We start from the raw sequence: 26037 nt of genomic DNA on the forward strand, positions 1-26037 counted from the left end.
ATACCTTGTGAGTAGCAGTCTGATGTAATTTCATACAGTTATATTTACATTTGATTATTATTCCATATTAATATAAACATTGCATATCTGTAGATATCATTTTAATTTTTAGTGCATAAGCTATATATGATATGATTCAGGGCAAACATTATATATACATTCATATATTAGTATCTACTAGTCATATCTGGAACCTAGTTTGTATATCAGATGTCTGAAAAACAAAAGAATGTTACTCCATATTGAAATAAGTTGGACATTTTAAATTGACCATATAGCTACTTATTCAATTCAGCAGATACTTATCTAATATGTTAGGCATTTCTCTCAGATCCACAAATCTACATTTATACAATACTGAGTTACACCATAACTGAAAATTAGTTATAAATTGTATTTTAAAATCTCAATTTTGATGCTTTCAACTTTCCCATATTACCAAGGGCATTTGGAGCTTCAACGTCTGGGGTTTGTGTAGAGTGTGCCAATTTGCACTGAGATAATAACATAGTAGATAAGGTTGAAAAAAGTCCATAGAGTTCAACCTATACAAATCTAAAATACTTACAAAAAGCTCCAGTTAAGCTTAAATAACCCCACTAAAAGTTGATCCATTTAATACTAGCAATCATATCCATGATTTTTTTTTATATACAGAAATGTATCCAGACTATTTTTAATTGTATCTAGGGTATTGGCATTCACTACCTACTTTGGTAATGAGTTCCACAATTTTATTGCTCTTACAGTGAAAAAACATTTCCCTTGCAGGAGATTAAATCTCCTTTCCTCCAACTTTAAATTGTGACGTCTTGTCAGAAACAATTTTCTTGGAATAAACAGAGCTTCTGCCATCTCTGTTTATTTGCCTTGAATATATTTATATAAAGTAATCATGTCACCTCTCAAGCGCCTTTTTTCTAAAGAAAACAGACCCAGTTTGTCTAGCCTCTCCTCATAGGTTAAATTCTCCAATCCCCTTATTAGCTTTGTGGCCCTTCTCTGAACTTTTTCTAGTTCTGCAATATCTTTTTTTGCGATCGGTCCCCAGATCTGCACTCCATACTCAAGGTGAGGTCTTACCAGGGCTTTTTATTGTGACAGAATTTTGCTTTCCTCCCTTGAATCAATGCCTCTTTTAATACATGCTAGTATCTTATTAGCCTTTGAAGCCGCTGCCCTGCATTGTGCACCCATCTTTAGCTTGTTATCTATTACTACTCCCAAATCCCTTTCCTCCTCTGTTTTGTCCCATTTAAAAAATATGTTGCCTGCTTATTTTTACTTCCAAAATGTAAAACCTTGCATTTTCCCGTATTAAATCTCATTTTCCATTTACTTGCCCATACTTCTAATTTTTGCAGATCCCTTTGTAATGAAAGTTCATCCTGCTCTGACCTAATGACCTTACTTAACTTAGTATCATCTGAAAAAATAGAGATGTCACTATTTAATCCTTGCTCCAAGTCATTTATAAAATTATTAAAAAGAACAGGGCCCAGTACTGATCCCTGGGTGACTCCACTGATTACCTTTGTCCAATCTGAGTATGATCCATTTACTACTACTCGTTGCTCCCTATCTTTTATCCAGTTATTTATCCATGAGCTAACATTTTCAGCTATTCCCAGTCCCTTAATTTTGTGCATTAATCTCTCATGTGGCACTGTATCAAATGTCTTTGCAAAATCTAAGTATATCACATCAACTGATTCCCCTTTATCTATATTTGTACTTACTTCCTCGTAGAATCTAATTAGATTAGTTTGATATTTCTCCTAAAACCATGCTGATTTGAACTCATAATCTTGTTTACATGAATATGATCATCAATATATAATCCCTTATAATCCCTTCAAATATCTTCCCCACTATTGATGTCAGACTAACTGGTCTATAGCTTCCTGGGTCATCCCTGCTTTCCTTTTTGAAGAGTGGCAGCACATCAGCTTTACACCAATCCTGGGGTACCATGCCTGAGGATAATGAGTCTTGAAAAATTAAGAGTAGTGGTTTGGCTATAACAGTGCTAAGTTCCCTTAACACCCTCGGGTGTATTCCATCTGGGCCTGGAGTTTTATTTACTTTAATATTATCCAGTTTTTTCCTGATATCCTCTAAACATAACCCAGTTAATGGTATGGACTGGCATGTTCTATTTTGTTCCAAAGTATCATCCAATGGTTCCTCTCTTGTGTATACTGAAGAAAAAAACTGTTTTAGTACCTCAGCCTTCTCCTTGTCATTATTTATCATGATTCCCTCCACGCATTTTAATGTACCTATATTGTCCTTTTTAGATTTTTTGCTATTTATGTACTTAAATAACCTTTTAGGGTTAGGCTTAGAATCCTTTGCAATTCATTTTTAATTTTCAATTTTGGCTAATTTGATTGCTTTTTTGCATGCTTTGTTACATTCCTTATAAATATGGAATGTTGAGTCTGTACTATTTTCTTTGATTAATTTAAATGCCCTTCATTTTTTCCTAATTTCTCTTAACACATTTTGTATTTAGCCACATTGGCTTTGATTTTTGATTTTTATAACCATATGGTATTTGTTGATATGTATATTTATTTTACAAAGTTTGAAATATTATCCATTTATCCTCTTAATTTTAAGAAAGCAAAATTCAACGATTTAAGGAAATCATTAAATAATATAAATTGGGACAATGTATTCTCTAATAAAAATACAAAGACTTAGTTAAACCTTTAAGACACTGCATATGAAAATAGATTTCAAATGTGACCATGTTGTACATCCTTCAGTAGCACAATGTATGGAAGTAATTGGCCTGATGGTGGCTTCCATGGACATAGTCTCTTTTGCTCGATTTCATCTGAGAACTTTGCAGTTGCGCATGCTCAGACAATGGAATAGAGATTATGCGGATCTGTCTCAAAAGATAGTTCTAGATCAGGAGACGAAAGACTCTCCCGTGGTGGATCTCTCAAGAGCACCTGTCTCAGAGCACTTGCTTTCGGAGACCTTCCTGGGTGATTGTGACCACGGATGCCAGCCTGTTGGGCTGAGGAGCAGTATAGGATTCCTTCAAGGGATTTTGGTCTCAGGAGGAGTCCGCTCTCCCTATCAACATTCTGGAGTTGAGGGCTATTTACATCGCTCTGATGGCTTGGCCTCAACCTGTCTTTGGCCCAGTTCATCAGATTCCAGTCAAACAACATAACCTCAGTGGCTTAGATCAACCACTAGGGGGGAACTAGGAGTTCCCTAGCCATGAAGTAGGTGGCTCGGATCATTCGGTGGGCGGAAGCTCACAGTTGTCTCTCTGCCATTCACAGTCCAGGAGTGGACAACTGGGAAGCGGATTTCCTGAGCAGGCAGACATTTCATCCCGGGGAGTGGAAACTCCATCCGGAGGTGTTCTCCAGGTTAACTTCCAAATGGGGAGTACAGGAGTTGGATCTGATGGCGTCTCAACAGAACGTCAAGCTTTCAAAGTACGGCTCCAGGTCGAGAGATCCTCAGGCCTTCCTGAGAGATGCGTTGGCAGTACCTTGGAACTTCAGGATGGCTTGCCTATTCCCTCCGTTTGCTCTGCTTCTACGATTAATTGATCGTATTAAACAGGAGAGAGCATCAGTGATTCTAATTGCTCCAGCTGTACCTTTAAAGGATCTGGTATGCCCTTGAGGAAGGACCTTCTACTTCAGGGTCCCTTCTTTCATCCAAATCTCGTTTCTCTGAAGCTGACTGCTTGGAGTTTGAACGCTTGATTCTGTCTAAGCGTGAGCTCTCTAGTAGGTCATTGAGACCATGATTCAGGCACATAAGCCTGTTACTCGAAAGGTTTACCATAAGATATGGCGGAAATATCTTTATTGGTGTGAATTCAACGGCTACTCTTGGAGTAGGGTTAGGATTCAAAGAATCTTGTCTTTTCTCCAGGAGGGTCTGGAGAAAGGGTTATCCGTTAGCACTATAAAGGGTCAAATTTCAGCCTTATCTGTTTTATTTCATAAACGTTTGGCAGATGTGGCAGATGCTCAAGCATTTTGTCAGGCCTTTTTTCAGAATCAGGCCTGTGTTTAAACCTGTTGCTCCACCTTGGAGCCTTAATTTTGTTTTTAAATTTTGGCAGAAGACTCCGTTTGAGCCAATGCATTCCGTAGACATTAAATTGTTATCTTGGAAGGTTTTATTTCCTTTGGCTATTTCCTCTGTCTCTGAACTCTCAGCTTTGCATTTTAATTTTCCTTATCTTATTTTTCATGCGGATAAGGCGGTTCTTTCGTACTAAGTTAGGTTTCCTTCCTAAGGTGTTTTAGGTGTTTTCTAATAGAAACATTATTCATGAGATTGTTGTTCCATCTCTGTGTCTGATGCTTTCTTCAGTGAAAGAACGGCTGTTACACATTTTGGATGTGGTTCATGCTCTTAAATTCTATTTGGAGGCGACTAAGGACTTTCACAAGTCTTCTGCTCTTTTTGTTGTTTTTCTGGGAAACGTAGAGGTCAGAAAGCTTCTGCTTCTACTCTTTCTGTTTGGTTGCGAAGTGCGATTCATCTAGAATATGAGTCTGCTGGGAAACATCCTCCAGAGAAATTTACGGCTCATTCCACCAAGGCTGTTGCCTTTTTCTTGGGTTTTTAAAAATGAAGCTTCCATGGAACAAAAATTGCAAGGCTACAACTTTGGTCTTTTTTACATACTTTTTCCAAATTTTACAGATTGGGAGAAGGTTCTTCAAGTGGTGGTGCCTTCTGTTTAGGCATGCTTGTTCCCCCCCTCGCCCCCCTATTCATCTGTGTCCTCTAGCTTGGGTATTGGTTCCCAACAGTAATTAAGATGAACCTGTGGACTCACCATATCTTAGGAAGAATTTTTTTTTTTTTGCTTACCTGATAAATTTATTTCTTCAAGGTATGGTGAGTCCACGGACCCACCCTTTTTGTTGTAAAGATTGTTTTTAGCTAAACCTCAGACACCTCTGCACCTTGTGTTTCTCCTTTTCTCCATTTTCTTTCAGTCGAATGACTGGGGGTTGTGGGTAAGGGAGTGATAATTAACAGTTTATCTGTGGTGCTCTTTGCCTCCTCCTGCTGGCCAGGAGTGATATTCCCAAAGTAATTAAGATGAACCCGTGGATTTGCCATATCTTGAAGAAATACATTTATCAGGTAAGCATAAATTTAGTTTTTCCATTGTAGTCGTTACAGATAGTCTTCTTCAAGTGGCTTAAAGCATTAAACATTATAAAAGTGAATAAGAAATTTGTTAATGATTGAATCTGTTGGTATGAAGTGTTCTTGTGGTGGGGGGGGGCGGGGGTGGTATAAATGGGAATATAGGGTGTAAGCTTGGGGATCTGAGTTTTGAGCGGGGATGGTGGGTGGCGGTGGGTTGTGTGAGTGGGTAAGGGGTGTAGGGAGAGAGAGAAGAAAAAAATGGGCAGTTATATAGGAGGAAAGAGGATTATAGTAAACAGATGATCAATTGGTCTGGTGTGTGGTATTCCAGAGCTCGAGCATTAGTTTGTATGTTACAATGTTCCCGTCTCTGAGATATCAGAATATCTCCATTTGTAGATGTCTGTCTACTTGGGTTGCCCTCTTTCTTTCTCTCTCTATTTCTCTCTCTCTTTTTCTCTCTACAGGTCTCATGTCAAGCTAAATCTTTTAGTGGTATATGGGCTTACTTTCGAGCGCAACCCATAACTTTCAACTTGTAATATCAGCACTACTTAGAGTGGTCACAATGTCCATTAAAAGTAATGGGTGCGCTAGAGCAATTTCGACTGCACTAAACCTTCTCTGGAATATATCAAGTTGCACGCTAATGTTAGCACGATCCAGTGATACTACCATTAGCACACCACTTGTAATCCGGGTACAGGTGTGTCAATCACAAGAGGAATATGTATGTTGAACCACTAATTAGCAGTTAGCTCCCAGTAGTGCACCGCTCTACTAAGGTGGAGATTTATGAAGCTGCGTAATGCAGCTTTAGAGATCATGATCGAGCCTGCAGCCGATACGCTGCCTCTGATTTGGCGATTTGCAATCACCCCGGACAAGTGTGACCAAGGGAATTTGACAGAGTGGACAGCATTGCACAAGCAGTGGCTTGTGCAATGTTAAATGTGGACAGCATATTATGGCCACGATGTTGGGTGAACAGGTTTGTGGGAGCGAACCTTGTTTGTCTGGCCCTTACTAAATCTCGGCCTGAGATTATGTAAATTGGAAAATTGTGTTTCCAATTCTATCTGAATCATGAAGGAATAAATGGAGGTTTCATGTCACTTTAATCTAGCCCACAATGTAGCTTTTTATTTTCGGAGTAATATTAGAGGCCTCACTATTGCATTTTAAATTAACGCACATAATGCACTCTTAACTTTGTGTAAACTTCCTTTTTGCTAATTTTCCAAGCTTTAAAGACTCATGAAACTCAAAGTACAATCTTCTGTTTAATTAAGCTTAGTAAAAAATAATGCAACATATAATCATTATATACATTTCTTACACTTTTCAGTAACCTTTGAAAACGGTGCTTTTGCCACTGCCCAAACAGGCAGGAGTGAATTCTATAAACTAGAAAATGTCTGACCTGACAACATTCTACACACTGATTGCTTGAGCAGTGCAGGAGCTTTTATATATGTGTGTGTGTGTGTGTGTGTGTGTATATATATATATATATATATATATATATATATATATATATATATGCTCCTAAGAGGCCTCAACAGAGGAGATAAAATAAATCATGCTCAAGGGTATATCAGTGTGCAGCAATTTTGGCAAAATGACAGTTTATTTTCCCCAAATCATTACAATACAGTGAGTATTCTTTTAATGTGTGTTTTTTGATATGTAGACCTGTGACAAATCAAATTCTGGCTACTTGGAGGAGGATGAAATTGAAGAGTTCTACAGGATATTGACTACGCGAGAAGAGATAGATGTTATATTCAATACATACACAGACCCAAACGGGTTTATGTCCTTGAAGGGCCTTTCCAAATTCCTAAAACTGGAGCAGCAAGAGGATGTGAACGAGGATCGCGTTAGAGAGCTCATACAAAAATATGAACCAAGTGAAATAGGTAAGTATTGTAACCACACTGAATTATTTCACTTACCTTATTTCTCCTTATGCCTTATTTTTCTGGGAGTATAATTCGCTTTGTCATTAAAAGAATGTTATTAAAATACATAGCTAAAACTGGAACTTATTGCTACACAATTCTCAATAGTCCTCAGTGGTAGCTGTACTTTTTTAGAAATGAATACTGTATATCGTAGTAGAAAAAAAATCTTATATATACTTTCAAAGTCTTCTCTGCAAAATGCACAAATATATATTTATTTATGTATTAGTTTATTTATTGAGCTATCACAGCCAGTTAAAGGTATTTTTCTTGTAAAACAAGCCACCTGGTGTTGCATTATATGGGGACGTTTAAATACTTTGCAAGTTTCAAATATTAAAAAAATGTGCTTTTATAGAAGACTTCACCAGATGTTTCAGATTGTTTTGGATAATTACAAACAATTCAAATTTCAACCGTAGAAACAAAAAATGTCCCTCAATTGATATATAGTTGCTGAAAGTATCTTTCAATGAATCACATGAAACATTAAAGGAATAGTCTAGTTAAAATTAAATTTTCATGATTCACATAGAGTATGCAATTTTAAGCAACTTCTAATTGCATAGGAGCCGGCCCATTTTTGTTTCAGTGCCTGGGTAGCACTTTCTGATTGGTGTCTAAATGTAGCCACCAATCAGCAAGCGCTACCCAGGTTCTGAACCAAAAATGGGCCATCTCCTAAGCTTACATTCAAATAAAGATACCAAGAGAATGAAGAAAAATTGGAGTAAATTAGAAAGTGGCTTAAAATTGCATGCTCTATCTGAATCATGAAAGTTTAACTTTGACTAGACTATTCCTTTAAAGGGACATAAAACAGGTTGAGATATGTGCATATCCTAAAAGGCCTAATTAAAGTGAATGTAAATTTTGATGCTAAAGTGCCCGGTTTTTAAAAATTCGATTAAAAACAGGGGCACTTTAATTCATCAAAATTTACATTTCACTCGTGTTGTGAAAAAATACTTACCTTTTAATCTTGACAGCCGCTCCAGCTTCCTCCGCCCATCGCAAAGTCTCTTCCTGGGTCCAAAATGAGGAATCCGGCTTCCTCCAATCACGGCTTCGATTCAGACACTGATTCCCCCGGGGGGGAAGCCATGATTGGAGGATGACCAATCTATCATTTCTGACGTCAGAAATGGCTTTGCGACGACCGGCTGAAGCTGGAGCGGCTGTCAAGTTTAAAGGGTGTTTTTTCACAACGAGTGAAATGAAAATTTTTATGAATTAAAGTGCCCCTGTTTTTAATCGAATTTTAAAAAGCCGGGCACTTTAGCATCAAAATTTACATTCACTTTAATTAAAAATATTTTGCATAAAAAAAATTGTTTAAAAATTGCTGGCAAGTATTTTAAAATAATTTTCAAAAATAAGCAAAATGAATTAGATAACTAAACTGCCTGGGGCAGACAACTCCACCCCCCTTATCAGTGTTTAGACGCAGTCGTATTTCAATGAGTTCACAGCTTCTAGACATGCTCCACAGATAATCCCTATTCACTTTTGCATTCTACCAAAAGCAACTATAGATATAGATAAAGCCATAAAAGGAATTGTGTGGGGGGAGTTAGAGCTTTACAATTCAGAAACTAAAAAGAAAGGGTTAATGGCGAGGCACTGCAGTATAAATTTGCAGGTAAAGTAATTAAAGTACATATTATATGTTGTCTCTATCCCAACTTGTTTTATGTCCCTTTAAACAACAATACTAGAGTTGCCAACTACATTTCTTTCCAATGGCATGGAGAGTCCATGAATTCATTCTAATTTCTCCAACATAGGTGTGTCCGGTCCACGGCGTCATCCTTACTTGTGGGATATTCTCTTCCCCAACAGGAAATGGCAAAGAGCCCAGCAAAGCTGGTCACATGATCCCTCCTAGGCTCCGCCTACCCCAGTCATTCTCTTTGCCGTTGCACAGGCAACATCTCCACGGAGATGGTTAAGAGTTTTTTGGTGTTTAAATGTAGTTTTATTCTTCAATCAAGAGTTTGTTATTTTAAAATAGTGCTGGTATGTACTATTTACTCTGAAACAGAAAAGAGATGAAGATTTCTGTTTGTAAGAGGAAAATGATTTTAGCAACCGTTACTAAAATCGATGGCTGTTTCCACACAGGACTGTTGAGATGAATTAACTTCAGTTGGGGGAAACAGTGGGCAGACTTTGCTGCTTGAGGTATGACACATTTCTAACAAGACTTGGTAATGCTGGAAGCTGTCATTTTCCCTATGGGAACCGGTAAGCCATTTTCTTAGTTTAGTATAAGAATAAAGGGCTTCACAAGGGCTTTAAAGACTGGTAGACATTTTTCTGGGCTAAAACGATTACTTTATAAGTATATTTAGTGGATTATAACTATAAATAGTTCTTTTAATCTTGGGGATGTATTAAAAAAACGGCAGGCACTGTATTGGACACCTTTTTCACTGGGGGCCTTTTCTAGTCATAGGCAGAGCCTCATTTTCGCGCCACTAATGCGCAGTTGTTTTTGGAAAGCAAGGCATGCAGATGCATGTGTGAGGAGCTAAGAACCACTGAAAAAGCTTATTGAAGGCGTCATTTGGTATCGTATTCCCCTCTGGGCTTGGTTGGGTCTCAGCAAAGCAGATACCAGGGACTGTATAGGGGTTAAATGTAAAACGGCTCCGGTTCCGTTATTTTAAGAGTTAAAGCTTTCAAATTTGGTGTGCAATACTTTTAAGGCTTTAAGACACTGTGGTGAAATTTTGGTTGAACAATTCCTTCATACTTTTTCACATATTCAGTAATAAAGTGTGTTCAGTTTAAAATTTAAAGTGACAGTAACGGTTTTATTTTAAAACGTTTTTTGTGCTTTGTTATCAAGTTTATGCCTGTTAACATGTCTGAACCATCAGATAGACGATGTTCTGTATGTTTGAAAGCCAAGGTTCCTCCCCATTTAAATATATGTGATGAATGTGACATAGTGTCCAAACAAAGTAGGGACAATGATGCCACTGATAATGATGTTGCCCAAGATGATTCCTCAAGCGAGGGGAGTAAGCATGGTACTGCATCATCCCCTTCTGTGTCTACACCAGTCTTGCCCACACAAGAGGCCCCTAGTACATCTAGTGCGCCAATCCTTCTTACTATGCAACAATTAACGGCTGTAATGGATAATTCTATTAAAAACATTTTGTCCAAAATGCCCACTTATCAGAGAAAGCGCGATTGCTCTGTTTTAGATACTGAAGAGCATGAGGACGCTGATGATAATGGTTCTGACATACCCTCACACCAATCTGAAGGAGCCAGGAGGGAGGTTTTGTCTGAGGGAGAAATTTCAGATTCAGGAAAAATTTCTCAACAAGCTGAACCTGATGTTATTACTTTTAAATTTAAATTAGAACATCTCCGCGCTCTGCTTAAGGAGGTGTTATCTACTCTGGATGATTGTGACAATTTGGTCATTCCAGAGAAATTATGTAAGATGGACAAGTTCCTAGAGGTCCCGGTGCCCCCCGATGCTTTTCCTATACCCAAGCGGGTGGCGGACATTGTAAATAAGGAATGGGAAAGGCCCGGCATACCTTTTGTTCCTCCCCCTATATTTAAGAAATTATTTCCTATGGTCGACCCCAGAAAGGACTTATGGCAGACAGTCCCCAAGGTCGAGGGGGCGGTTTCTACTCTAAACAAACGCACTACTATCCCTATAGAAGATAGTTGTGCTTTCAAAGATCCTATGGACAAAAAATTAGAGGGTTTGCTTAAAAAGATGTTTGTTCAGCAAGGTTACCTTCTACAACCAATTTCATGCATTGTTCCTGTCACTACAGCAGCGTGTTTCTGGTTCGAAGAACTAGAAAAGTCGCTCAATAAAGAATCTTCGTATGAGGAGGTTATGGACAGAGTTCAAGCACTTAAATTGGCTAACTCTTTTATCTTAGACGCCACTTTGCAATTAGCTAGATTAGCGGCGAAGAATTCAGGTTTTGCTATTGTGGCGCGCAGAGCGCTTTGGCTAAAGTCTTGGTCAGCGGATGTGTCCTCCAAGAACAAATTGCTTAACATCCCTTTCAAGGGTAAAACGCTGTTTGGCCCTGACTTGAAAGAGATTATTTCAGACATCACTGGGGGAAAGGGCCACGCCCTTCCTCAGGATAGGTCTTTTAAGGCTAAAAATAAGCCAAATTTTCGTCCCTTTCGCAGAAACGGACCAGCCTCAAATTCTACACCCTCTAAGCAAGAGGGTAATAGTTCTCAAACCAAACCAGCCTGGAGACCGATGCAAGGCTGGAACAAGGGTAAGCAGGCCAAGAAACCTGCCACTGCTACTAAAACAGCATGAAGTGTTGGCCCCCGATCCGGGACCGGAACTGGTGGGGGGCAGACTCTCTCTCTTTGCTCAGGCTTGGGCAAGAGATGTTCAGGATCCTTGGGCGCTAGAAATAGTTTCTCAAGGTTATCTCCTGGAATTCAAGGAACTACCCCCAAGGGGGAGGTTCCACAGGTCTCAATTGTCTTCAAACCAAATAAAAAGACAGGCATTCTTACATTGTGTAGAAGACCTGTTAAGAATGGGAGTGATTCATCCTGTTCCATTAGGAGAACAAGGGATGGGGTTTTACTCCAATCTGTTCATAGTTCCCAAAAAAGAAGGAACATTCAGACCAATTTTAGATCTCAAGATTCTAAACAAATTTCTCAGGGTTCCATCGTTCAAAATGGAAACCATTCGAACAATTCTTCCTACCATCCAGGAAGGTCAATTCATGACCACGGTGGATTTAAAGGATGCGTATCTACATATTCCTATCCACAAGGAACATCATCGGTTCCTAAGGTTCGCCTTTCTGGACAAGCATTACCAGTTTGTGGCACTTCCATTCGGATTAGCCACTGCTCCAAGGATTTTCACAAAGGTACTAGGGTCCCTTCTAGCGGTGCTAAGACCAAGGGGCATTGCAGTAGTACCTTACTTGGACGACATACTGATTCAAGCGTCGTCTCTGTCAAAAGCAAAGGCTCATACGGACATTGTCCTAGCCTTTCTCAGATCTCACGGGTGGAAAGTGAACATAGAAAAAAGTTCTCTGTCCCCGTCAACAAGAGTTCCCTTCTTGGGAACAATAATAGACTCCTTAGAAATGAAGATTTTTCTGACAGAGGCCAGAAAATCAAAACTTCTAAGCTCTTGTCAAGTACTTCATTCTGCTCTTCTTCCTTCCATAGCGCAGTGCATGGAAGTAATAGGTTTGATGGTTGCGGCAATGGACATAGTTCCTTTTGCACGAATTCATCTAAGACCATTACAACTGTGCATGCTCAGACAGTGGAATGGGGATTATACAGACTTGTCTCCGACGATCCAAGTAGATCAAAGAACCAGAGATTCACTCCGTTGGTGGCTGAACCTGGACAACCTGTCACAGGGAATGAGCTTCCGCAGACCAGAGTGGGTCATTGTCACGACCGACGCCAGTCTGGTGGGCTGGGGCGTGGTCTGGGAACCCCTGAAAGCTCAGGGTCTATGGTCTCGGGAAGAATCTCTTCTCCCGATAAACATTCTGGAACTGCGAGCGATATTCCATGCTCTCAAAGCTTGGCCTCAACTAGCAAAGGCCAAATTCATAAGGTTTCAATCAGACAACATGACGACTGTTGCATATATCAACCATCAGGGGGGAACAAGGAGTTCCCTGGCGATGGAGGAAGTGACCAAAATAATTCAATGGGCGGTGAATCACTCCTGCCATTTGTCTGCAATCCACATCCCAGGAGTGGAAAATTGGGAAGCGGATTTTCTGAGTCGTCAGACTTTCCATCCGGGGGAGTGGGAACTCCATCCGGAAATCTTTGCCCAAATAACTCAATTATGGGGCATTCCAGACATGGACCTGATGGCGTCTCGTCAGAACTTCAAGGTTCCTTGCTACGGGTCCAGATCCAGGGATCCCAAGGCGACTCTAGTAGATGCACTGATAGCGCCTTGGACCTTCAACCTAGCTTATGTATTCCCACCGTTTCCTCTCATTCCCAGGCTGGTAGCCAGGATCAATCAGGAGAGGGCTTCGGTGATCTTGATAGTTCCTGCGTGGCCACGCAGAACTTGGTATGCAGACCTGGTGAATATGTCATCGGCTCCACCATGGAAGCTACCTTTGAGACAGGACCTTCTTGTTCAAGGTCCATTCGAACATCCGAATCTGGCTTCACTCCAACTGACTGCTTGGAGATTGAACGCTTGATTTTATCAAAACGTGGGTTTTCAGATTCTGTCATTGATACTCTTGTCCAGGCTAGAAAGCCTGTAACTAGGAAAATTTACCATAAAATATGGAAAAAATATATCTGTTGGTGTGAATCTAAAGGATTCCCATGGAACAAGATAAAAATTCCTAAGATTCTATCCTTTCTACAAGAGGGTTTGGAGAAAGGATTATCTGCAAGTTCTTTGAAGGGACAGATTTCTGCTTTATCTGTTTTACTTCACAAAAAACTGGCGGCTGTGCCAGATGTTCAAGCTTTTGTTCAGGCTCTGGTTAGAATCAAGCCTGTTTACAAACCTTTGACTCCTCCTTGGAGTCTCAATTTAGTTCTTTCAGTTCTTCAAGGGGTTCCGTTTGAACCCTTACATTCCGTAGATATTAAGTTACTATCTTGGAAAGTTTTGTTTTTGGTTGCAATTTCTTCTGCTAGAAGAGTTTCAGAGTTATCTGCTCTGCAGTGTTCTCCTCCTTATCTGGTGTTCCATGCAGATAAGGTGGTTTTGCGTACTAAACCTGGTTTTCTTCCGAAAGTTGTTTCTAACAAAAACATTAACCAGGAGATAGTTGTGCCTTCTTTGTGTCCGAATCCAGTTTCAAAGAAGGAACGTTTGTTACACAATTTGGATGTAGTTCGTGCTCTAAAATTCTATTTAGAGGCTACAAAGGATTTCAGACAAACATCTTCTTTGTTTGTTGTTTATTCTGGTAAAAGGAGAGGTCAAAAAGCAACTTCTACCTCTCTCTCTTTTTGGCTTAAAAGCATCATCCGATTGGCTTATGAGACTGCCGGACGGCAGCCTCCTGAAAGAATCACAGCTCACTCCACTAGGGCTGTGGCTTCCACATGGGCCTTCAAGAACGAGGCTTCTGTTGATCGGATATGTAAGGCAGCGACTTGGTCTTCACTGCACACTTTTACCAAATTTTACAAATTTGATACTTTTGCTTCTTCTGAGGCTATTTTTGGGAGAAAGGTTTTGCAAGCCGTGGTGCCTTCCATCTAGGTGACCTGATTTGCTCCCTCCCATCATCCGTGTCCTAAAGCTTTGGTATTGGTTCCCACAAGTAAGGATGACGCCGTGGACCGGACACACCTATGTTGGAGAAAACAGAATTTATGCTTACCTGATAAATTACTTTCTCCAACGGTGTGTCCGGTCCATGGCCCGCCCTGGTTTTTTTAATCAGGTCTGATGAATTATTTTCTCTAACTACAGTCACCACGGTATCATATGATTTCTCCTATGCATATTCCTCCTTTACGTCGGTCGAATGACTGGGGTAGGCGGAGCCTAGGAGGGATCATGTGACCAGCTTTGCTGGGCTCTTTGCCATTTCCTGTTGGGGAAGAGAATATCCCACAAGTAAGGATGACGCTGTGGACCGGACACACCGTTGGAGAAAGTAATTTATCAGGTAAGCATAAATTCTGTTTTCTAATGGGAATTCAACTCCTAGCCTCCAGGAGGAGGCAAAGAACACCCCAGCAGAGCTGTTAAGTGTCACTCCGATTACCCATAATTTCCAGTTTTTCTTTGCCTTTATCATCGGGAGGATGTGCGAAGATGGTGTCTGAAGATATTTAATCCTTTAATGGGTACTTTTCCCTGCAAGCAAGGATTGGGGCTATGCTGTGTCCATGTAATCCTCTTTAGTAAGAGTAATTGTGGATTTTAGCAGTTGGAAGATAGCAATGTAGTCCTTGTTTACCTTCCAACATTTTTGCTACCCCTATATAGAAAGCCAGGGTTGGTTACTCTATATTTTCTTTTATTCGGGTCCCTGTTAGAGTTAGTCCCTGTTAGTCTTTCATACCTGAGATGCTGCTCCTGCCCTGCAGCTGAAGCTCCAAAGGTAAGTGCTTTTATTCCTTCTAGGTGAGAAGACCCAAGCATTTTTAGGGGTTAATTCCCTATTTTTCATAATGGAGTCTGAGTATTATTATAAATCTCTTCAGGGTTGGGATTTATTCAATGGGCAGTAGGTACTGGGCTGTGTGCTGCTGGATGTTTATGGCAGTTAGCTAATGTATGTGTGCTCAAAGTCTTTGTGTGAGACAGACTTTATTTCAGAAGACAGAGATTGATTTAAAGTGAAGGTCAATTTTCATGTGAAAGTGCCTGGTTTTTAAAAAAAACTATTAAAAACAGGGGCACTTTCATTCATGAAAATTGACATAGCACCGTATTTTAAAAATAACTTGTTCTTCTGAAGCGCCGGATCGCCGTTCTGAAACGATGCCCCGCCTGCTTCTTCCTGGTTTACTTACCCAGCAATGACGAAACAGGCTTCCTCCAATCACGGCGTTGCCTTAGGAAATGATTACCCGGGGGGAAGCCGTGATTGGAGGATACCTGAATTGATTTTAAATGTATGTAAATCCCTTGTTTTTAATATGATCTAGTAAAAGTTATATTTTAACACATATTTTTTCTTTATTTTGTTACATTGGAACGTTCAAAGAGTGCTAAATTTGTACCCTTTTGTCAGTTTTTTACTGATTCTTTGTAAAGGATACCAGAATTGTCATTGCTGACGTATGAAGAGGCTTGTGACGGGCTGGTGAAGCACTGGAGCGGCTTCAAGAAGAAAAGGTAAGTATATTTTTAAAAAACGTCTGAAATGTCAATTTTCATGAATGAAAGTGCCCTTGTTTTTAATAGTTTTTTTTTTTAAACCGGGCACTTTCACATGAAAATTGACCTTCACTTTATAGTATCTAGAAGGAGGTTCAGTCACTTCCCTCATCATAGGGTCTCTGTACTACCACAGCTGGCAGTGTGTTATCCCTTTATTTAGCTTAGTATCGTTCCGAGTTTTAGCACAACACTAATAATTTTGGTTGCCATTTCGCCCGATCATTGGGGCTATTTAGATAATTATGGGCATTAAGCCTTTATTTTCTCAGGAGAGCAGTTTTTTTTCTCTCTATGCGGGGCACTGCCGAATTGTCTGACATGTATGCTAATTAATCTGTGGCTTTTTACATGGACGCATTATCTTTCAACATCATGGCGTCTTACTTTTTTAAGATTTTGGTTATGACGCAGTTTATTTGGCGTGCTGTAGAGCGAAGGGCCGTTGCTGGGGTGTGGCCTATTCTCCATTCCGGTGATAGTGTGCGCTTCTATCTTCCAGGAGACACTGTTACAGGTCTGACAGCGGATTTACTCTTTTAGAGTTCCCCATTTAACGGCGATCGCAATTTTAATTTGTGAGGATAATCGGAGAAATGTAAGCAGCTTGTGGCCTCCTATTAAGCAGTTTGTCTCATTATTTTTTAACCGATGCGCCTTCATCTCTGTTGCCGGCTGTTTAGGAGGCGATCGATTAGCATGTCTTATATCTCTAGCTCAGCGGCACCTTCCCTTATTTAGTGGTACACGCTAGAGTTGTACATAATTTTAGGTGTCTGGGCTATCAGAGGGGGTTTGGCAATGTGTTGTAAAGTGGGCTTTTTACCTTGCTGGATGTTTATATCTCTAGTATCTTTATTAGTGCGTTTATGCCCTAACTGTTTTGGGAGCCTTTTCATTGTTTATGGGGATCATGAGGGGTTAACGCTTCCCGCATCGGGTCTGTTTTGATGCGATCCCATCAACTTGAGTGGAGAGCGCTTTCCCTATTGTTATTATAGAGATATTGTTTATGGGGATAATGTTTTATCGTCTCTTTTTTTTTTCTCAAAACGGCTCTATCCTTTGCTCTGTCTAGCAGGGTTTCCCATTTAGTTATCTGGTGGTGGTTATGGGTAATTTTAAATGTGAACTAAATACATATACTCAATGTTTATCTATTTCCTGTATGTTTTAGGGTTCTTACCATTGACATAGTTTTTTTTTTCCTGTCCTTCTACAGTTACATTTTAGACTTTTCTATAAGTGGTTTTAGGGATTATCAGTTATCCCTATCTTTCTAGAGTGGAATATATGTTAGATATGTTATCATCTTATATTCTCTTTTTCTGATGTACATACAGGTATACCCCGCTCATACAGCGGGTTAGGGACCGGAGCCCCGCTGTAAAGTGAAAACCGCCTTAAAGTGAAACAAGGCAGTTTTAGCTATCTTTTCATTTGCTAGTGTGTTTAAAAACTTAAAAACATGTTTAAACTAACATATATTAGAGGTGCAATATTGCTATGTTTAGTTTAACACTAGCTCAGCACAGTATTCAATAAATAGTGTACCTGTAAAATAGTGACAATTACTGTAGTAAAATTTGCCAGACTATAATACTGAGACACAGATTGCACTGTAATGCTGTAAACAAAGTGAACTGCACATAACAAAATGGTGTCAGTCACTTTTCTCGCAATCTCACGAAGATTACAGCACTGTTTCAAATATTTGGAGTTTGAACTTCAGCTCCACAAAGCGCTGTATAAGCGAAGCGCTGTAAAGTGAGGTATACCTGTATTATGTGTGTGTTTTTTAGGGATATTATCATTTTCATAATTTCCCCTATCTTTCTGCTGTAGAATGTATGTCTGGTGATTGTTATAAGCTTTATGTCTGCTTATTTTATTGGTTTTTAACATTTCATATTATCCCTACTTTTCTGCAGTTTTAGTATCTATGGGATTTATTATAAGTGATTTGTCTGCTTATCTTATCCTTTTTTCTATTGTACATTTAATATGTATGGTTTGGGATATTTCATCTACTCAATTTATCCCTTTCTTTTCTCAGTAGAACATATTTTTGATTTAGCATAAGCATTGAGTCTGCGTATCTGATATTTTGCTGTGCTTTTTAATGTATGGGCTTAGGGATATTGAGAAGATTTATCCCTCTTCTTTTTTCTGGTAGTGGTATATAAGTATATTGTTATAAGCATTAGGTATGCTTATATTTCCTTTTTTGCTATCATACTATATGTCAGTCCCAGAAATTGTTTTCATTCTGTCTTTAGTAGAAAGCCAACTGGTGTAGCCAAGTGGCTTACTGAGCTGCCCCACATGTCAAAGGTTGGAACTTTTTATGTCATTATTATAAGCAACTCTGCGGTACTTATTGCTGGGGGGGGGGGGTTCCTAGTAGAGGTAACCCCTGACCCCAAGTGTGTCTACAAATTTCTCAAGGGTTCAGTCTTTCTGCTTTTCCTCCTTTCTTCTCCTGTTCAATTTAAAAAGGAAGTTTAATTTGTATCCCTCTCAGCGTTCTGTAGAGGTCTTTATTGTAATTTCGTTATAAGCTCTATTTCTGCTTATCTTATCCTTTTCCTCTGGCAGAACAGGGGTAGGTTTTTATTCATCCAATTTGTAGTTTCCTAGGAAGAGGGCACCCCTTTTTAGACCGCAAGTGTCTCTACAAATTTCTCAAGGTTCTGTCCTTCAAAATGGAGACTATACGTTCTATTCTCCCTTTAGTTTAGGAGGATCAGTCCATGTCTACGATTGACCTGAAGGACAGAGAACAATTCCAATTTCTGAGGTTTGCCTTTTTGGACAAACTCTTCCAATTTGTAGTGCTTCATTTCGATCTCGCCTCTACCCCTCAAATCTTTACGAGGGTGCTAGGGACTTTTATGGCCTTGGCCAGATCTCAAGGAATTGCGGTGGCTCCGTTCCTAGACGATATCCTGGTTCACGCGGCATCCCTTCATTTAACTAGATCTCATACTGATTCTCTGTTGTTGTTTCTCCGCTCTCATGGGTGGAAGGTGAATCTGGGAAAGAGTTCTTTGGTATCATTTACAAGGGCATCTTTTTTGGGGGACAATCGTAACCCCGATCTCCATGAAGAATTCTTGCTTTATTTCACTTCAGTCCTCTGTCTGTCCATCAGTAGCCCTGCGTATGGTGGTACTTGGTCTTGCATAGACATTATTCTTGTTTATTTTCTATCTGAGACATCTACTCTTAAGCATGCTCAGACGATGGATATGAGTCTGTTTGAACTTCCCTCAGAGGATAGTCCTAGATTCCAGATGAGAAACTCTGTCGTGGGGGATCTCTCAGGATCATATGTACAAGGACACATGCTTCCTGAGACCGTCTTGGAAAATTGTGACTACGATTGATAGTCTTTCGGACTGGGGAGCAGTTTGGGGTCCTTAAGGGCACAGGAACTTTGGACTCAGGAGGAGTCTTCCCTGCTTATATTATTCTTGAGCTGTGAACTATCTTCAATCCCTGATAGTTTGGCATCTTCTGATCTTGGCCCGGTTTATCAGATCCTAATCGAACTTTACTTTGGTGGTATTTTCTTCCCACAGGAAGGACTCTGAGCTCCTTAGCTATGAAGGAGGTGTCTCATTTTCTTCAGAGGGTGGAGTCCCACTATTGCCACTTTTCTGCTATCCTAATTCCAGGGGTGGAAAACTGAGAAGCGTAGTATCTGAGCAGGCAGACTTTTCATCCAGTCGGGATGTTGTGGCTTAATGGTTGTTACAGCTGCTTTTGAAGCAGCAAGTTGACAGTTCGAATCCAGCAATGGTTGCCTGATTGAATTCTTTAGAGTGGGCACTTCTTCTGGAAGTGCTTTCAACTCCATGTGGGGAGTTCTGGAGTTGGTTCTGATGGCTTTTTGCCTATCAACAAGCATCTTCCAGATAGGATTCAGGATCAAGGGATCCGGAATCGGCTCTGGTCGATGTCTGGCGGTTCCAGGGGTCTTCGGTCTATTTTACCTTTTCTTTCCTAAGATATGGAGAGTCCACTACGTCATTCCAATTACTTGTGGGAATATCACTCCTGGCCAGTAGGAGGAGGCAAAGAGCACCACAGCAAAGCTGTTAAGTGTCACGCCCCTACCCATAATCCCCAGTCATTCTCTTTGCCTCTGTCAATGGAGGAGGTGAAGTTTGGTGTCTGAAGAAATTAATTCCTTTTTTTCCCTGCAAGAAAGGATTTGAGTTTAGCTGAGTCCACGTCAATCTCTTCAGTAGAGTAGTGGTGGCTTTTAAGCAGTTAGGAAGTTGTGAGGGGGTTCTTACTTTGTTTCCAACATCTTGCTGCCCTAGTTATAGAAAGCCAGAGTTGGTTACTCTGTTCTTTCTTTTTTCTACAGATCTCTGTAAGGAGTATGTGTTCTTTCACGCCTTGTGAGCTGTCTTCCTGCCAGACAGCTAGATTGCAGGTAAGTGCTTTTTTTGTCTTCTTGGTATGGAGACTGGCACTTCAGTGAATTATTTAACTCTGCAACAATTTGGGGACATATTAATCCTTCATATATAGGATTTTATCAGGCAGTATGTAGGCACTAAGTATGTGACAATAAGAGACTAAAGGGTTAATTTCTCCTCATATGGGAAAGGTTTCCTTGTTGGCACTTTTTTATTTTTATTTTGCTTTCTAGTGTGGAAAAAGAGAACGTGTTTCAAGAGGCTTTGATAACTAAAGCGACTAATTTTTAGGCAGTTTGCTTTTGCTGGGAACACGCGCTTTTACTTAGCTGCGCAGTTCTGGACGGCCGGCCATGTGACCAACCGCTCATCCGACACGGCTTGTAGTGGCGTCTTCTTTTCAGTTCGGATCGATAGAGGAGTGGTTTGTGAGCTGCCCGCAGAGTCTCTCTCTTTCATTGTTCAGCCTCTGGAGGACAGTAGGATGCCTCAGTATATCTGAGGTAACGAGGTTCTGAGTGTGATTTTCTTTTCAAACTGTTGTTAGCGTACATCACTCTGATAGTTCCAATACCTTTTTTAAAGTGACAGTACACTTTATTTTAAGACATTTTATTTTTCTTTGGGAATTTTTTATTTTTTATTTACGTTTAGTGCATTGGACAGTATACAAGCAGTAGAGCATTTAGCATGCAAATACAAAAGTAAAAATAGGGTCATAACATATGCATTAACAGAAAAAACACGTTCATATCTGATACAACACTGATGGGGTTAGAAGAGGCAGTTTGACTAGTTTGTCAGACATGTAGATAGTAAAACTCATAGTTGAACTGCCACTGTACTGCGTTGTGTTCTAAATTGCTCTTAACAAAAAAAACTAAACCTTTTCCATTTTTCCAAAATTTTATCCATATTCAGCAAGGAGAGTTACCTAATTTGACTGTAATAACAAGCTTGACAACGCTTTATTAGGTTTATATTTCTTCAAAGTTAAGTGACCATGAAAGGGATGTCGCCACCAAAAAATGTGGGAATACGATAATCAATATTTAATAGAGGAGAGGGAAGGGAGGGAAGAGAGGGAGAGAGAAACGAAACAAAAAAAAGGGGGGGGGGGGGTCAGAGCAAGGAGCATTATAGGTCACCAAGTCCCTAATAAAACTAGTTCCGAGTTCCGAAATGGAAATATCAGATGATCAATTTCTGCAGAGAGTAAACTTTTTATATATGGGGACCACTTTTGGAAGAAGAGACATATGTCTCGATCATTGTTCATATCTATGTCATGTTGTTCTATGATACATTGTTTTTTCAAGTAATTTTTAATTTCGGCAAAGCTGGGGTTATTGCCTTTTTTCCAATAACGAAAGATCAGATTTCTGGCTGAGAGAATAATCATGTTAATAAGTTTCTTGTGATTTTGATTTTGCGCTCCTTCCCAGAAGAAGATATGTGATGGAGAAAAACCAGTATAAAACAGCTTCAGAATCCTGATAATCCAATATTCTAGTTTCTGCCACATTTGTCTAATTCTAGGACACCCCCAAATCGTGTTTCAAATCTGCTGCATAGGAAGAGCATTTTAGACATGCGCTGAAGGTCGTGTTCCCCCATCTAGCTCCTTTTGCTGGGGTATAATAAGCCCGATATAATAATTTCACATGGGACTCTCTCCATGTTGAGGACATTGTGGTCTTGGCAGCTATTGCAATAGATCTTTGAATTATCTCCCGATCAATGTTGGGTTGAGGAATATGGGCATTCCATTGTTGAGACAATTCTAGGAGATTTTGATCGCCCCTTTTTGAGAGTAATAGTTGATACCATAATGAGATTGAATGTATTCCACCTCTAACTAATGGAAACCACTTTTCAAAGAGTCCCCAGGACCAGCTCCATCCATGTTCAGCAGCAAGATTAAAGACATAATGTTGGCATATGTTTATTATGTCTTGAGGCCCAAATTGAATTACCTATGCAATTCTGTACTACATGTTTAGCAAAAACGTGTAAAGATACTCTGTTGCCCTCTATGCCTAATGTCTCTCAGGATGATGCTGTTCAGGCAATGCCACAGCTTTCTCCTCAAACGTCCCAAGCCTCCATGGCAATTCATACAGTGCCCTGCAGTTCCTCTCAGCCTCCTGGAGGACTTTATTTGCCATCAGATTTTGCTGCTCAAGTATCCTCGTGGTATCAGCGGCTTTATCTGCTTTTCCCATGTTGGGGAAGCGCAAGAGGAGATCTAAAGATTTGTCAGATATTAAGGTGTCTGTTTCGTCTGTGGCTATGCACGTTGCACTCTCTCATAAGTCTGATGAGGAAGATACCTCAGTGGCCTCTGAGGGTGAAATCTCAGACTTCGGACAGTATAATTCCTTTGTCTGATGCTGAAGAAGTAAGATTTAAGCTTGAACACCTTTGTGTACTGTTAAAGGAGGTATTAGCTACCTTGGACGACTCTGATACTCCTGTCGCTGTCAACCCTAAGAAATCTAGTAATCTTAATAAATACTATGATGTTCATTCCTCTGTGTAAGTGTTTCCTGTTCCAGACCGTTTGTATGAGATCATTTCACAGAAATGGGAGAAACCTGGCATACCTTTCTCCCCTTCTCCTGTCTTTAAAAATATGTTTCCTGTTGCTGACTCCATTCAAGATTCATGGTGCACAGTGCCTAAAGTAGAAGGGGCTATTTCTACTCTGGCTAAGAGAACTACGATCCCTATAGAGGATAGCTGCTCCTTTAAGGATCTCATGGACAAGAAGTTGGAGTCTTCAGTGGCACCCTGCTATTTGTATTGCCACATTAGCAAGTGCTGCATCTTATTGGTGCGATGCTTTGTCTGACTCAATTTTAGAAAAGGCTCAGTTGAAGGAGATCCAAGATAGGATTAAGGCTCTTAAACTAGCTAATTCCTTTATTTCTGATGCTAACATACAAGTTATTAGACTGGGAGCCAAGATGTCTGACTTCACTGTCTTAGCCCACAGGGCTTTGTGGCTAAAATCTTGGTCAAATAATATAGATAGGGGGCTCCCTTGATATACCAAAAATACAATATAAAAGAACAAAACCGAGATTAACTAAAATTAAGATACAATTTGGTAATATAACCTGGCAGAAAACAGTTGCGTATAGCGCAATATGATACAATTTTTATAGTCCCATATAGTGAGAAGTGAAACCCCAAATATGATTTATCTATACAGTACTAGGCCATGTGGTGCTTCTGTATCCTTTCTTCATATACATAAAATCTTGGTCAGCTGATGTTTCCTCCAAGGCCAAGCTTCTGGCGCTTCCTTACAAGGGTAAAACCTTGTGTGGACATGGTCTAGCAGAAATAGTTTCTGATATTACAGGTGGGAAAGGGTCTTTTCTACCGCAAGACAAGAAAAACAAGACTAAAGGACGGCAGAGTAATTTTCGTTTCTTTCGTAACTTCAAAGGTCAAAAGTCCTCCTTTCCCTCTTCTAAGCAGGAGCAGTCCAAGTCTTTTTGGAAACCCAATCAGTCTTGGAACAAGGGGAAGCAATCAAAGAAACCCTCAGCTGAGTCTAAGTCAGCATGAAGGGTCCACCCCCGATCCGGGATTGGATCAAGTGGGGGCAGACTTTCCCTGTTTTGTCATAAGGGATGTCCCAGATCTTTGGGCTGTGGACATAGTTTCTCAGGGTTACACAATAGAATTCAAATCTTGCCCTCCAAGAGGCAGATTCCATCTCTCAAGACTATCTGCACATCAGGTAAAAAGAGAGGCATTCTTGAGCTGCGTTCAGTACCTTTCCTCTCTAGGAGTGATTGTTCCAGTTCCAGTAAGGGAACAGGGTCTAGCATTCTATTAAAATCTGTAAAGTGTCTCAACAAGTTTCTCAGGGTACCGCCCTTCAAAATGGAAACCAATCGTTCCATTCTTCCTTTGGTCCAAGAGGGTTAGTTCATGACGACCATAGACCTGAAGGACGCATATCTTCATGTTCCCATCCACAGGGATCATCACAAATTCCTGAGATTCTCCTTTCTAGACAAACACTTTCAGTTTGCGGCTCTTCCGTTCAGTGGCTCAATGTATGGAGGTAATTGGTCTGATGGTCGCTTCCATGGACATCATTCCCTTTGTTCGATTCCATTTGAGAACTCTGCAATTATGCATGCTCAGACAATGGAACGGAGACCATTCGGATCTGTCTCAGAGGATAGAGCTAGACCAGTCGACAAGAGACTCTCTCCCATGGTGGCTTTCTCAGGACCATCTGTCTCAGGGCACATGTTTCTGAAGACCTACCTGGGAGATTGTGATCACAGACTCCATCCTGCTAGGCTGGGGAGCAGTCTGGCAATTGTTAATGGTGCAGGGACTATGGACTCGGGAGGAGTCTGCTTTCCCCATAAACATCTTGGAGTTGAGAGCACTTAACAATGCTCTGATGGCTTGACCTCAATTGTCTTTAGCCCAGTTTATCAGGTTTCAGTCGGACAACATCACCTCAGTGGCTTACATCAACTACCAGAGAGTAACTCAGAGTTCCTTAGCCATGAAGGAGGTGGCACGGATTATTCAGTGGGCGGAAGCTCACAATTGTTGCCTTTCTGCAATCCACATTTCAGGAGTGAACAACTGGGAGGCGGATTTCCTGAGCAGACAGACATTTCATCCCGGGTGAGCTCTCCATCCGGAGGTGTTCTCCAGGTTAACCCTCAAGTGGGGGGTACCAGAGTTGGATCTGAAGGTGTCTTTTCAGAACGCCAAGCTTCCAAGGTACGGTTCAAAGTCAAGAGACCCGCAGGCCGCTCTGATAGTTGCTCTGGCGGTTCCTTGGGATTTCGGTCTAGCATATCTGTTTCCTCATTTGGCGCTCCTTCCACGAGTCATTGCTCGTATCTAACAGGAGAGAGTGACGGTAGTTCTAATAGCTCCAGCATGGCCTCGCAGGATCTGGTATGCAGACCTAGTGAAGATGTCATCTCTGCTACCTTGGAGGTTGCCTCTGTGGAAGGACCTTCTAACTTAGGGTCTTTTCCTCCATCCAAATCTCTTTTATATTTCTGCTTCTCAGGCAGTCTGGGCTAGTTTGTAGCCTGGGTATACACAAGAATAAAATACAACCATCTGTTAACATGCTAAAAGCCTTAAAGTGAATGTAAAGTTTCATGAATGAGTGGCCGGTTTTTAAATATACTATTAAAAACAGGGGCACTTTCATTCATTAAACTTTACATTGCTGCCTTTTTTTAAATACCTTTTTCTTTAGCAAACACAGACCGCGATCCTCTGCCCACAGCTATTGTATTGTATTGTAAAGCCATTTGTAAAATGTCTCATGTTTGAGAAGTTCTGGTTTAATACACTTTTTTTTCTTACAGGGAAAAAAAATAATGTCATGTCCAAAGATGGATTCTTCATGTTTCTTCTGTCAGAAGATGGCAACATATTCAACCCAGATCATCAAAGAGTTTACCAGGATATGACTCGGCCCCTTAGCCATTACTTAATCTCTTCATCACACAATACTTACCTGATGGAAGACCAGCTGGCAGGCCCGAGCAGTACTGAGGCCTATATCAGGTAGGTAGCTTCTGTGCCTTCTTAC

The 26037-nt window shown here is 40.4% G+C and overlaps 1 protein-coding gene across 2 annotated transcripts in view; it reads left to right on the plus strand.

Annotated features, from left to right (window-relative positions):
- Window positions 1-26037, plus strand: part of PLCD1 (phospholipase C delta 1) — a 381478-nt gene that overhangs the window by 235274 nt on the left and 120167 nt on the right. For both annotated transcript variants that reach the window (XM_053713769.1, XM_053713768.1), the window contains exons 5-6: window positions 6851-7079; window positions 25811-26012. In XM_053713769.1, the coding sequence (XP_053569744.1) occupies window positions 6851-7079; window positions 25811-26012 (431 nt within the window). The remainder of the gene's footprint in view (window positions 1-6850; window positions 7080-25810; window positions 26013-26037) is intronic.

The sequence above is a fragment of the Bombina bombina genome, chromosome 5 (assembly GCF_027579735.1).
Source record: "Bombina bombina isolate aBomBom1 chromosome 5, aBomBom1.pri, whole genome shotgun sequence".
Classification (NCBI taxonomy): domain Eukaryota; kingdom Metazoa; phylum Chordata; class Amphibia; order Anura; family Bombinatoridae; genus Bombina; species Bombina bombina.